The sequence below is a fragment of the Sorex fumeus genome, unplaced genomic scaffold, assembly GCF_029834395.1.
Source record: "Sorex fumeus unplaced genomic scaffold, SorFum_2.1 ptg000020l, whole genome shotgun sequence".
NCBI classification, from domain to species: domain Eukaryota; kingdom Metazoa; phylum Chordata; class Mammalia; order Eulipotyphla; family Soricidae; genus Sorex; species Sorex fumeus.
The window spans coordinates 3890809-3905884 of NW_026606077.1; the positions used below are offsets into that span (position 1 = coordinate 3890809).

General features: G+C 36.3%; 1 protein-coding gene across 3 annotated transcripts in view; it reads right to left on the bottom strand.

Annotated features, from left to right (window-relative positions):
- Window positions 1–15076, bottom strand: part of HERC4 (HECT and RLD domain containing E3 ubiquitin protein ligase 4) — a 107772-nt gene that overhangs the window by 35616 nt on the left and 57080 nt on the right. For all 3 annotated transcript variants that reach the window (XM_056113404.1, XM_056113403.1, XM_056113405.1), the window contains 2 exons: window positions 13885–14057; window positions 1686–1805 (listed from right to left, as the gene is read on the bottom strand). In XM_056113404.1, coding sequence (XP_055969379.1) covers window positions 1686–1805; window positions 13885–14057 — 293 coding nt within the window. The remainder of the gene's footprint in view (window positions 1–1685; window positions 1806–13884; window positions 14058–15076) is intronic.

Below are 15076 nucleotides of genomic sequence, written 5' to 3' on the forward strand. Positions count from 1 at the left end.
CCCTAATCTATTAAAGCAGCTTTCTTACTAACCTCCCTCTTCACTTTTGCTCCACTACTAAGTACCTGACAAAAGAAACAACTGCTTAAAATTATGATATAGTTCAGTGGTAGAGTACATTGCTCACATGTATAAGGACTGGGATTCAGCCCCAGAAGCTAAATAAAACATAAACCACAATGTATTCTCGCGAACTAACTATCCTCCACTATCTTACCATAACACTTCGGATAGACTCCAGATAGAATCAAAGTCCCTGTTCTAACTGTATTAAGCCTTCATGATTTGCCATCTGCCCTTTTCTTGGATTCTTCCCAGAAGTCCCATGCCCATATTATTAGCTATTCTGGCCTCTTTTAATCCTTCAGTCAAATATATTTTCACTTAAGGTCTTTTACAAATGTTCATTTTTCCTAAAATTCTCTCTGCTCTGCACTTATTAAGGCTTTCCATTTAGACTGCAATTCACACATATTTTACTAGGTAAGGTTTCTGAATACCCAACGGCAAAAAACATCCAGTCTTATACTCTAATATTTTTTGCATTACTTGATTACTGGTAATTTTGCCCATACATCATTAAGTTCCATGAGAACAGGATCTCACTATATTTCCAATAACTAAATAAATGCCCATTATACAAAAGATTCTTTATTACTTAACGAGTTATTAGATAAACATGTGAGTGACTTAAATCTCTAAGATGGTTTATAGACTTGAATTAGTAATTCTGAGGAATAAAATCTCATCCAAACTAGAACCAAATACCCAGGGAAGCAAAATGACCTTGTTCCTAGAAAGTGAGACTATTCTAAAAACACTCAAAATTTGCTTTCTTGGTGCCTACTACACATTTCAGGCACTATTAAAGGTATGAGGAATTCGCATCAGAAACGGAAGGTTAAGGACCCTTCCTCAACTGGTGATTGGGCCTAAATTACCTATTTTGAGAACAGAAAACACTGGTTGGCAAATCAAAGTATTAAACTTAATACTTAGTTGCTAGCCAAGTTATATTACATTCAAATTATGAGTGCCTAATTCATGTTACAAGAGAATGCTCCTCTTTTCATATTTTGGGGTCACACCCATGATGCTCAGGATTACTCCTGACTCTGCTTAGGGGACCATATGGAAAGCCAGAGACCGAACCCAGGTAGGCCAAGTGCAAGCGCCCTATCCACTGTACTATCTCTCTGTCCCCATGCTAGTTTATTTTAATGGGAGATAAAGTGTCTTGTTATCACAGACTTAGCCATGTGGAAAGAAGTATGTATACCTGTGGATGCTTGCCAGAAATGTGACATAAAATTCACACACAGAAATGGAGGGAAACAAAAAGAATTGAAGATCCTGGGGTCTCTTCTGATAGCCACAATGAGATCATAATCACAACAGTTATACATTCTTCGGTTCCAGTATTCTCAATATTAGAAATGAAGAGACAACCTCATAGGAAGGAGGTGCGAGTTAAAATCCATGATAGATCTCCATTCTTCTTTAGAAAAGTTTAATGTATCTCTTTGGTTTGGATTTTTTGGTGTAAGAAACATTTACTTACAAATGATGTAGCTACTCCTGCGTTGTGTTATTTATTTCAAAAATTAGCTCTGGGAAAAACTGTGGTATTTCTTCTGTATTACAGAAGATTACATAAAAGCAAATTAATGCAACAAGAAACCTACCATTCCATAAGCCTGTTGTTGGACCCAGTTGATATAATCATTCCTTATGTCTATCAACTCTTGTACTTCATGTATATAAAATTTGTCATACTGTATAATCTGTCCCGTTCTTTCATTTACCTACAAAAAAGTGCAATTAACATTAATTAACGAATTCTGACAGAAACTGAGAAACATTTAAGTTAAAAAATGGTTTCATTTCTTAGTGATTTTCTCTTCCAATTAAAAATAATTTACTGAGTGCCGACTACATACAAAACGCTAGCAAAGCGCTATGGTAAACACACAAATTTATAAAATACGGTATCTGCACTCAGTACCTCATAATCCAATAAAGAAGTAGTTACATAACCATCATACAGCATGACACGAGTACCATTAAAACATACACATAAACCAGAGGCTATAATGGCTGATGAATGACAACAGTAAACAATAGGAGTGTTTGCTGAATGTCACCATATACTGACAGATCACTGAACTAAGAATTGACACTTTGGCAAAAAAATTAATTACCATGCTAGAAATTCTTATGACAAAGGTTTAAAAATCAAATCACCCCACTCCCAATTTTTGAGCCACACCCAGTAGTGCTTGGGAATCATTCCTGGTGATACTGGGAATCCAACCAGGGGCTACCATATATTATAACACATGTGCTCGAGCCCTTTGAAATATTTTCCTAGTACAGTATAAACAAAGCTTTACAGTAGAAAGCATCACCTTATCAACTCAGCCAAGTAATCAAAATAACAATTAATCCTGGAACAATCCAGTTATTAAGTTCCTGCTGGTATATAATGCGAAAGGTAGCACTCTCCTCCCATTGTTCGATTTGCTCAACCAGGCACCAGGAACATCTCCATTGTGAGGGTTGTTGTTATTGTTTTGGCTATCAAATACGTCATGAGGAACTTGCCAGGCTCTGCCGTGTGGGCAGGATATTCTCAGTAGCTTGCTGGGCTCTCTGAGAGGGACGGAGGAATCGAACCTGGGTCAGACATGTGCAAGGCAAACGCCCTACCTGCTGTGCTATCGCTCCAGCCATGCAAAAGGAACATATATATTATGTATGATGTAGGGAAAAAAAAACCCTAAAATTGTTTAACCGGAATTTAATTAGTATAGGAGCAAAATTCCAGCTAATAAAATATACGAGTGATAGAAGAGCAAGGTTAAATTTCATCTTGAGAAAATAATAAAATGTAAAATTCTAGAACTTCAAAAAAAAAAACTGGTTACATGGGACTCTTCAGAAAGCCAAGGTAGTAAGGTAAAAAAAAAAAAAAGATGGGAATTGTTCTAAATTACAGGACTTAAAGATTCTGGTGTCTGATATAGCAGAGCAGTTTATATAAGATTGATGATCTTCTGATAATAGCAATTATAAACTGGATTAATATTAAAAAAAATCCCTCCACTATCCTAAAAACATTGAAGAACATCAGGAAATAACAGGAATAGACATTTGAGACCCACATTTTTCCCCACAGAAAGACTTCCAACTCTGTATAACAAATACAGTTCAAGCAGAAAATAATGTTATCAAAGAAATCATAATTCAAAGATTGGGACTGCCAAAATGCTTAGAAAGTAAGAAAAACTCATAGAAATGGAAAAGTCCCAAAATCTTTATGCAATTTTCCCCTACATTTTGGCTAATTTTCAAACAAATAACAAACATGGTTGGGCTGGAGCAATAGCACAGCGGGTAGGCGTTTGCCTTGCACATGGCCAACCCAGGTTCGATTCCTCCATCCCTCTTGGAGAGCCTGGCAAGCTACGGACAGTATCCCGGCCCTACGGCAGAGCCTGCAAACTCCCTATGACATATTCGACATGCCAAAAACAGTAACAACAAGTCTCACTTCGTGTTCCTGGAGCGAGCAGATGCCATTGGGCTACACTAGCTCACGACAGGGACTAAAGGAGACGTCCCTGGTGCCTGCTTGAGCAAATCGACGAACAATGGGATGACAGTGCTACAGTGCTACAACATACGTGGTTATGCTACGGGTTTCAAACAAAAAAGCAAACAGAAAGAAAACATGGCTAGACAGAGGACAGGGTGCTGGCCTTATACACACCCAACTCCTGTTCAATCCCTGGCATTTCACATGTTCCCCCAACACCGCCAGGAATGATTCCTGAGTGCAGAAAAGGAGTAACCCCTGGGCACTGCTAAGTGTGACCCCCAAATTAAAAACAAACTAACAAAAATTTCCAAATCCCCCCACCCCATCAGAAGGCAACAACTACAGGGCTATATATTTTGGACGGACAGAACAATACCAGCATCATAGTTGGAAATTTAAGCACACTAGTCTTTGTAACTAGTTTTCAAAAAGACAAAAATGTCTGAGTTTATATTAAAACATTTTTTTTAAAGTAAAACAGATTTTACTCGGAGGGTTTTTAGAAGGGGAAGGAGGAAGAGAAAGAGAGAGAGAGAGAGAGAGAGAGAGAGAGAGAGAGAGAGAGAGAGAAACGCACTCAAGAGAGACCGTGAGCTTCTCCAAAGGTGGAGAGAGCCCCTACACACATACGAGCATTAGATACAAAAGCATCAAAGTACACATTCTCAAGAGGGGAGATGTGGGCAACACACGTGCTCAGACACATGGGCACAAGCAACACATGGGCTCAGGCAGCACATGCATGCTATATTTAAACATTTTCAATTTGAGCTCACTATCATAAAACATTCTACCCAGAAATTATATATGGGATATTGAGAAAAGAAAGCCATATGTGGATCATTAAACAAATCTTAATAAATACATAAAGAATCCAAAGTATACAAAGTGTTCTATCTAACCATACTTAGAATAAAACTAAGTCAGCAACAGAAAGATATCTGTAAAATTCTAGAACATTGAAAAACACCTTTAAATTACCCATAACTTTTCTTGAATTAACTAAAGAACTAAAACACAAGATAACCAAGTAGCCTAAATTCCAAGAATAGATTGTACTTCCAAAGATAAACAGGATTTCAGAAGCAGTCTCCTTAGAGTTTTGTGGCAGAGTAAGAAGAAAATCATACAGCAGAGAAGGGTCACTTCAAACTGTCAGAAATTTCTTCAGGCTATAAGATGATATAAAATTCCTGGATGACCCTGATAGTTTGCACCCGCTCGTTTTCCTTTTTCCAGACCTTCACAGCCTATGATGATGAAAATGAGCAGATCAAGAGCGTATGGTGTAAGAACTGGTTGTCACTATGAGAAAGGAACAAGGACTGCCATGTGATCTAGATCCTTCTTTTGTATTCACTGAGCAAACGTCATAGATCACTGAGGATAGGGAAGTAAAGTCTATGTCCCCTTCCCCCACTCCGCTCCCTCTTTTCTGTTATTTAACGGAAGGAAAAACAAATTCTTATTCTTAACAAGCCTAGATGCCCCCACAACTGCTGGAAGAAAAAAAAAAAGCACAACACTGCCACTAAGTTCCATGTATGAGCTACAGGCATATGTGATCCATTGAAGACGGAGGTAATATGACTGCAAAAGAGAACACTATCCCTCTTCTTTCTTTTTTGGTTAGGAATGATGTGGGACCAAATCCAGTTGGGGCTCTGACATACAAAGCATTCAAAAAGCCCTTTGCGCCATCTCTCTGGTCCCCTTCTACCAATCTTGAAACAACAACCACCACTTGTTTACCTCAGACGTGGGTCAACTAAAGACAAAAACCTTTTCCTATGGAGCAGGTATGCAAGCATGCAAAGTGAAGCACAAACACGGAGAAGAGCCCTTTGATATTTTTAATTCCATCCTAGGCATATGGCAACATTAGAAGAATCTGAGGCATCTGTTCAGCGAAGAAAAATCTAAGGCACCTGTGTAATAGTTGAAATCTACTTCATTCCCCAATATTTTATAGACAATCAAAATTATGAATCAGATCAAAAGGCAAATAAGCCAAATAAGGTAAAAGACAAAAAGTCTATAGACTTTTATAGTGATCAGTGACATTTCAATGTCATAGAGAGAAAACAGCAACTTTTTCTATCCAAAGCAGACACTGTTAAAGCGGAATACAGAAATATAAAATTAACTATCATAGTGAAAACCAAAGAAAAGTAAAAAATCAATGATCAGCTTCAGCCTTTTTTAAAAACCTAAGATGATGAAGTGAAGAAAAAAATCAGAGCAAAGGAAATGAAGAGCAGAAACTGAAAGAGGAAAAAAAGAGGAAAATCAATGAGGCAAATTTTATTGGTTGTATAAGACTAGTAAAACTGATATGACTCTAGCTATATTGACCAGTAGAAAGACAAAAATTACCATTACTGAGAATAAAAGAAGCAACATTATCACACAGATTATTTTACAAAGTTGACAAGAAAACAAAATGAAACAAAAAAAAACCTTAGTTACACAGTATTTCTCTTTTAAATAATAAAATATTTCCCAGAAGATAACCCTGAGCCAAGATGGCTTCATTTAATTCCATCACAAGATGGTTAGTTACCATATGGAAAAAATATTGTCTATCTTAAACTCAGAAAAGAAAGAGAAGTCATTCCTGGACCCACTTTAGAAAGCCAGAATAACCCAATGATACTTAAAACTGACAAGAAATACAAGAAACAAAAATTACACCTTATGAATACAGCCATAAAATCCTCCACAAAATAATGGCAAATTAAATCTAAAAGTATGTATAAAGAGTTATAGTGTCCAAGGAGAATTTATTCCAAGCAATGCAATATTTAAATATTGACAATTTCACTGTATTTGAAAAAAAATTTGTTCACCTTAATCAACTTCTATTTCATAAACATTAGCACCCCTTCATAACATGCAGCAAACCAGAATACACAAGGATTTCTTCAAATAGTCAAGCAAATTTTTTTTAATTAAAACTAGAATCTTACATTTACCATTATACTTACTAAAATTGATCCCCCCCATTAAGAACTAGGTAAGAATGTCCCCTTTAACCATTTATAATCAACACTGAGTCGTAGGCAATCAAATTAAGCAATAACATGATTGTATACAGAAAAACCCAAATGAATCCATAGAAGAATTATTAGAATTAATAATTTACCAGCATCATGGAGGGCAAAGTAAATACACAAACCCTACAAAATTTTTCTGTAACAGCAATAATTAAAAAAGAAATTTTAAAAATTATCATCTATGATACCACAGAAACAAATATTTATTATTATTTGGGGAGGAGAGTTGGGACCAAATCTGGTGGCACTCAGGAGCTACTCCTGGCTATACCTGAGGAACCATACACAGGGTTGTTGGTGGATGCGAGGCAAGCTCTTAACCCCGTACTATCTCTCCAATCCAGAAACAAATATTAGGAAAAAAATTAACAAATGATGTGCAAAATCTCTGAAAACTATCAAAACAGTGCTCAATGAAAATAAGGACAGCTACATAATACAGAATGAGAAAAAATGCCTTTGTGGACAATAGATTTCAGTGCATTCTGTTGCATAGCATTCTTATGACAAGAAACGAAGGATACACAGGGAAACAGTTTTGGGACAACAAATGATACACAGAGACAGAGTGATACTACCCCTCTCCCCCTTTTGTGGGCTTCTGGGGATGCTCAGGGGTTGAGGACGCTCAGGGATTACTCCTGGTGGTGCTCAGGGGACCATATGGGATGCTGGGGATCGAACCCAGAATCAGCCACGTGCAAGGCAAGTGCCCTACTTTCTGCCCTACCTTCAGTATCCCAGAATGATGCTTCTCATAAAAAAGTGATTGTTAGAAAAGTGAAATATAATTTAAAACAAGTGAGCACAGAGGCAGATGGTACAGGAGCAAGGCACTGTCCAGCATGTTGCTACGGAGGACACAGCTCTGTGATCCCCAGCACCACCAGGGGTCATTCTGGAGCACAAAGCCAGGATTACCCCGAAGCACTGCCCAGTACGGCCAAAACTTCCATTCACCAGCCCGTGGCATCCCACCTCCCCATCCCAAAGGGGAGGGAAAAAAAAAAACCACAGCAGGAACTAGAAGAAAATGAACCAGAATAACAAATATTCAAGGTAACTAGGTAATAAGAAATAACGCAGAAGTCAGTATTAAAAAAAAAAAGGGTCAAAGACGAGTTCAACATTTCAAGCTCAAACAGCCTAACTTTAAAAAAATAAATAAATAAAGCACTACATACACACACACCCCTAAATTTGGGGGTGGAGGAAAGATGGGCCACGTGCTGGGGGACTGGGTCTAGGTAAGCTGCTTACAAGGCAAGTGCCTTACCTGCTGTGCTATATTTCCAGTCCCTTTAAAAAAAATTTTTTTTTAAAGTTAAAATACTATCCACTATCCTATAGACTCAAGAGAAAGAAAGATTTGCCTCAAAGACTAAGACTATTGAGAATTATTTTCCCGAGGAAACAACTCAAAAGGCTGTGGCTGCTGGTGAGAAGTAGGAAGAGTAAAAGAGAATGGGTCAAGTAGACTATTTAAGAGACATGCATATTTAGAAGAAATTAAACCATCAAGAGAAAGAAAGAAAGGGCCAGATATGTGGCTCAGTCATAAAGTGCATGCCTCACATGCATGATACCAGGATACTATCCTATCCAGGATACTAAACACACACACAGTTGGTCCAACATACAGACAAAATAAAACTAAGCTTCTATATAGAATAACAAAAGCTGTTCATAATTTAAAAAAATCATATAAGTACTATTTGAAAAGGAATAAAATGAATCATCGAATACCTAGCTTCTTAAACTGTGAATCGAGACCCCGTAATAACTTATTATCAGTAAGGTAAAGGTAAAGGTAAAGGCCCTCCCGTTGTTCGTCGATTTGCTCGAGCGGGCCCAGTAACGTCTCCATTGGAGACTTTGTTGTTACTGTGTCTGGCATATCGAATACGTCACGGGTGGCCTGCCAGGCTCTGCCTTGTGGGCGAGATGCTCTCGGTAGCTTGCCGGGCTCTCCGAGAGGGCCGAAGGAATCGAACTCGGGTCGGCCATGTTGGCTGCATGCAAGGCAAACGTCCTACCGCTGTGCTATCGTTTTATATATATTATTTATATAGCTACATGTGGGGTTATACAAAAATTTCTTGGGGGGGTGGGGAATAGTTGTGGGTGGAAAAAAAAATTAAGCCGTAACCTAGCGAAGGTATAAATGTACCAGTCCTTATATCTAATTAGGTGCTAATCAGGCAAGAGTTTCTTCCCCCAGGTTTTGTTTTTGTTTGTTTAGGACTCACACCTGGCAATGCTTAGGGATCACTCCTTGCAGGGCCAGGGTAGCATCCAGGTCAGCTGTGTGGAAAGCAAGCATCCTCCCCCAGCACTATCAACCTGGCCCCTAAATTTCTGGTCAAGGTATCTATTTGAAGAAACCAAGCAGAGTAAACTATTATTCCTTGCTTTCAAAGAAAATAAAGATACTTAAAATTTATAAACAAACTGAAAAACTTATTGCTGAGCCTGTGGGCTAAATTCTGCCCATAGACTATTTTATAAATAAACTTTTATTAGGAAACAGTCAATGTCACCATTTATATACACCATACACAGCTACAAGATGAGAGTTGAACAGTTCAAAAAAAAATCCACATGGCTTACAAAACATTTAATATACATCACATTACAGAAAAAGTCTATAGACTCTTGTTCAAGTTTTTAAACTTTCTACTAAAATTGTTACACTTTAGATAAAATTCTTAGAGTATTTTCCCTTTCTAGAATTTATGTTTATAAACATCATGCTTATTGAATTCTGAAAGTTAGAGACTTGTAGTAAATGACTCATGCGTGCCCTATGGTAACCTCTTTTTACCGTCTTAAATAGCTGGTGTGTGGTGGTGGGGGAAGAGGGGCGGTGTAGTGGGGGGGGGGGGTGCACACCAGGAATCAAATTCAGGGCAAGCACTCGATCACTGAGAGCTATGTTCTGCAAAATATTTAAGATTTTAAAAGGTAAGTTGTACAGGGGGGTGGGTGGGTATGGGAGGGAAATGGGGAAATTTGTGGAGGGAGGTGGACAGTGGTGAAGGGATTGGTGTTGGAATATTGTATGCCTGAAACTGCATCACGAATAACGTTGTAATTCACCATGAGTCAATAATTTTATTTTTTAAAAAAAAGGTAAATTATAATTCCTTCCCCAACAGCAACTGTGTCAAGTTTTTGAGAAGAGACTATTAGAATAAAAAATAACATTTCACAAGACAAGTTTCACTCAGAAACAGACAAATTTCACACTGAAATTTGGAGGGAAACTACAGCTAAATCAGCTGCAATGATTTAATAACTAAAGAGAAAAATCAGTTAACACTGCTTTCAAAGATAGGGAGAATAGCCACCAAATAGAAAATCAGTTCAATAGCATACAGACTGATATATGAGATTTTTAAAAACACATAAAAATACATTTGTATGGAAGATAGTTTCTTCAGGCAGCCTTCTTGAATCCTTCTGATTTACATGTCACCATCATGTTATTTGTTTTCATAACACCCTCCTAATTTCTCTACTCTTAAGAACTTACCATGCTATTATCACAAGTGCTTATTTACTTGTATGTATACAATCATTCTACATTTTTAATCTTAACAAGGTCAGAAAACACTTTTCCTTATCATTGACTATACTTAGGCTTTAAAATACATTGATAAGCACATAGTAGGCACTCAGTAAATATTTGTAAAATGAAAACAAAATAAAATCACATGGTAGAAGCGAAAACAACCTAGACATTTAATATTAACGCGCAAAATGTACAAAATAAAACCTACTTGGTCATAACACTAAATTCACATTTTAATCAGTTTAGTAATCTAGTTTAAAAACCTTAGTTCAGAGGTTATTAGAATATGTTATCTCATTTGTTGTGTTTATTCAAGGGTTCCTTGCCAAAAAGCTTGCAATCCACTGCAATTCAGAAGATTAGCGTAACATGTAGCAATTACGCTAGTTAGGTTAGCAAGTGTTTTCTTCATCCTATCACTATCTCTATAGTATACTACAGAAACTCAGAAAATACTAGCCAACAAATCCTGGTAATATATCCATTCCTGACAGCAGGTACTGAAATGATGCCATTTGGAGCACTAAAAATGGTTTTTTTATCCAAAATCTTTCCAAAGGACATGACATAAGGGAGGAACAAATTATCCATAAATCCTGAAATGATTAGGAACTAGAATCCAATTCTCTAGTTTCTAATCTTGCTCCAGGAATAGGTCACAAAGGGAATTTCCCTATTTCTGACCAGGGAGTAAAGAAAAGTGAAATATACAGCTTTAAGTCCTAAAAGTCATTGAAGAAAACAAAACAAAACAAAACAAAAAACCCCAAACATTTGGTAAGCAATTGTGTTTCACTAAATAGAAAATGAATCATGCCTGAATTAAAAATATGTACATACGAGAATTTATGGCAGATTAAAACCAGGGAAATTTTTCTCCGAAGTAAAAAAAAAAAAAATAACCAACTACCCTAAGGACTCCCAGTAACAGATGCTTAAAAAATGGATACCATTGGGACTAGAATGATAGTACAGCAGGTAGGGCACTTGCCTTGCATGCGGCTGACCCAGGTTCCATTCTCCTGCATCCCATATGGTCCCCCAAGCACCACCAGGAGTAACTCTTGAGCACTGATGGGTGTGGCCCCAAAATAAAAACTGAACAACAACAAAAAGAACTTCTATACCATTATCGTCCTGCTTTAATAAATAGAATTTACACTCCTTATAAAATCAATAAATCAAGTTAAAAGCGGCAGTTCCTATCCAAGTGGTGGTGTGATAATAAATCCACAGCCTTATTAAGATATAATCTGAAATATATCAGCAGTCCGAGGCCAGTGTTTTAATCTTATGTCATGGTAACTCTTCATTTGCATGAGATAAAAGACTTATTCAAATTCACAGATAGGAAGCAGCAAATGGTTTTTAAAAGTTTTAAAAAATATGATGCTATATATAATTGTGGAAGCATTATAATAACATAAAACCCCTATTAAAATGTAAACTATAGTATCTGCTGCTGTAAAAGCATACAGAAACAGCAGATCGGAGGAGATTTGTATTTCAATTTTGCTACTTAATTATGACCTTTGACACTGAGATTCATTTTCCAGACTACATGGGGGGCAAAATATAAATTTTGCAGTTAAAAAGGTTAAACGAGAAATAAATGCAAAGGATTCACATGAATTTATGTATAAGGGCAGATCTAATTGTAGCTACCAAAAAGCAATAAATGCTAGATTATTTATCCTTTTCTTTACGTTGCAAAAAACTAACATACTTAGCATGGGTGGGCCTAGCAAAAAAGATTTCTGGAGATAGAATTCCATGGATTCTTCCTCCTAAAGGCCAAGGTTTTGACATAGGAAGTTACTTGCTAACGTTCTGTCTGTTAAAAAATGAGATTAAATGTGTAAACATAAGGTCAATTTATTCTCATCTTCCCATTCATTTGTGGCAAATCAACTGAAAGAAGGGAAAAAGAAATAACAGAAGCAGACACGGGAGAAAGGGAGAGTACTGAGTAACTTTAGGAATTGGGTATAGACTGCTCAGTAGGTACAGAGAAGAGGAAAAAAAAGGTCTAACTAATCCCTTGACTCTTACACCTCAGGTACACAGAAGAGGAGAAATACTTGTCATCAAAGTAAAGAATCTTTGCTTGCTTGCTTTATGTATTTGCTCAGGGGGCAATGCAGCTCTGGGATCAAACCCAAGGTTCCCACATGTGAAGTAGGTGCTTTAACCCTTTGGGCTATCTTTCCATTAGAGAATTTTTACTAATAGTTACTGCAGAGTTCAGTTAATCATAAAATGCTACAGCAAATCATGTTCTAGAAGGCTAAAAATAAGAATTGAACTATTTCCTCAGGAAAGAAAGATCTTTCATTTCTTCAGTTTCAATGAGGAAAGAAATGGCTTGCTTTTCTAGGATTGTTAGAGATAATAAAAAGAAAACAGTTTAAGATCAAGAAATAAAGGGTGTTGGGAGGATCCTCCCAGGATGGGAGAAGCATGCGGAAAGTAGACTATAGACCAAACATGATTGCCACTCAATGCCTCTTTTGCAAACCCCGAAAGGAGAGAGAGAATAAAAGGCAATGACTTGCCACAGAGGCAGGGTGGGATGGGGGGGATGGGGGATGGGAGGGATACTGGGACCCGTGGTGGTGGAAAATGGGCACTGGTGGAGGGTTGGGTATTTGATCATTGTATAATTGAAATCCAAGCACAAAATTTGTAAGTCTACAATTGTACCTCATGATGTCTCACTAATAAAAATAAAAATAAAAAAAAGTAGTTGAGAAAATGCATAGGAACCCCCAAAAAGAATAAAAAGAAAAATAAATAATTCACAAGGATTCTTTATTACATGAAAGGACTCTTTTTTTGTCTAATTATCATATACTTCTTGATTATCATTAACTTTATTTACTAGGCAAGATACTAAAGTAAAAAGACTAAAGAAGCCAAAAGGAGCAGAAACTGAGATTATGGATTCATATGGATTTTCAGTTATTCCAGTGGCTAATAACATGCTTCTCCCTTAGGTCATGTCTCCCAAAATAGTATCTCAAGATACCAAATGGCACAACTGAAATATACCTACCAGCTGTCAGGGATGTCTCAAATCCATCTTTAATGAACAGTTGAGACTCTACTTCTTCATGTAACTTTGAACTGCTACAAAGTGTGTAAAAGGTACTATTTCTTACACTGGGAAGAAGGGCAGGAAAGAACAATAGGCATATTAATGAATTATATATGGTTCCAATTTCTAGTGAAGTCAACAATGACTAATTGTCTCAAATTAATTGCTCTATTTTGATTAAAGTCAGTAGTTAATAGCAAAAGAACGTGAGTTTTAAATGGTCACAGTCAAAACTGGGAAGTACTCTCATAACCAAAAAACATTATTTACAATGACAAATTAGGTGCTTCACAATAAAATATACGATTTCTAACTCATTAGTATGCTATTGTTCTGCCCGACTATAGAAAGTCCAAACAAGGCCAGAGTCAAATAAGAACAAAGCTCAAAACTATAAATTATTTCTTTTAAAGAAAATTTAGATATTTTCCCCAAGTTCCTATGTAATTATATTTTATACGATTTTAAATCTATATTATATTAATGTTAAAATACACAAATCAATCTATTAGTAGCAATGGGGAAAGAGGAAAAATAAAGGAACTATTGGACATACCCTATGCAATATTTCTAAAACCTTTAATGCAGTATGAAGAAAACTGTTGAAAATTCTTCTTTCAGAAGGGGGAATGCCGATCTTGTAGAGTTTCAAAAGATGTACCACAACTTCCTTAAAAAGTTCTACTATCTTGAGGAATAGTGGAGGTTCAAGTACTGACCACCAGTTTTCTGTTATTAAAGGGTGAACATGCAAATAAAATGAATTTTTAAAAATCACAATTTTCAAAATCACACTGACTTTGCTTCTAAAGCAGTGGCTTTTAATCCTTTGAAAAGTCTAGGAAAATACACATACACAAAACTTTATGTAACATTTCTAGGGTTTAGAGACTTTGTCCCAGCCTCAAGTTAAAGAATGCTATTCCAAAACTCTCAAAAGCAAATATACATATTTATTCAATTTATAATCTTGGTTTCTTCAATTATATTAAAAACTCACCAGTTACGACCATTATGGAAACCAGCTACTAAAAAAGTTTTTGAAATTAAATTTTTACTATTTAAATAAAACTTTAAAATATTGCTCAAATACTCTTAAGTAAGGATCTCTTCAAGTTTTACTTTCAATTTTGCAAAAAGTTAAAACATTGTTAGGAACCTTTAAAACGCAATACTACTGAAATTCGAATACAGAATCTGTATAATAAATATAAAGGATAATGTCTTCTGTCCTTTCCCACATTCACTCTCTGAGACCAGTAAACCTAAATACAACAATTCTATGAAGTAGAAAAAAAAATTTTGACAAAAACACAAACCCTTTTGTGTTTTTACTTCACACTTCAATAGCTGTCTAATTCCCTCAAATTCCACAATTCTACCATTTGCTAGTTTGTTCTGGTCATCCTTAGCCTGGAATATTTTATACTGATTCTATTATTTCTATATATCTGAATAGAAATACAGTTACAAATTAGAAAGAAAAGCAGTTGGATAAATGTCGTTAAACCATCTATAACTATAAAGGCCAAGAGTTAGAAAAGAAATGCAGAAGTAGAAAATGTATAGAGAGGAAAAATCAAAGGTGAAAAAATCAGAGCAGAGAGAGACAGAACTTTGTACAGTCACATGAGGACAATCTCCTCTATATGCAGAGAAAGCAAAATCATCGTGAAATTAGCAAGTAGAGAAAATACAAGGCACAGTTAATAGAGTTTAAGAAGGACTCAATACCCATGCTTGTTCAG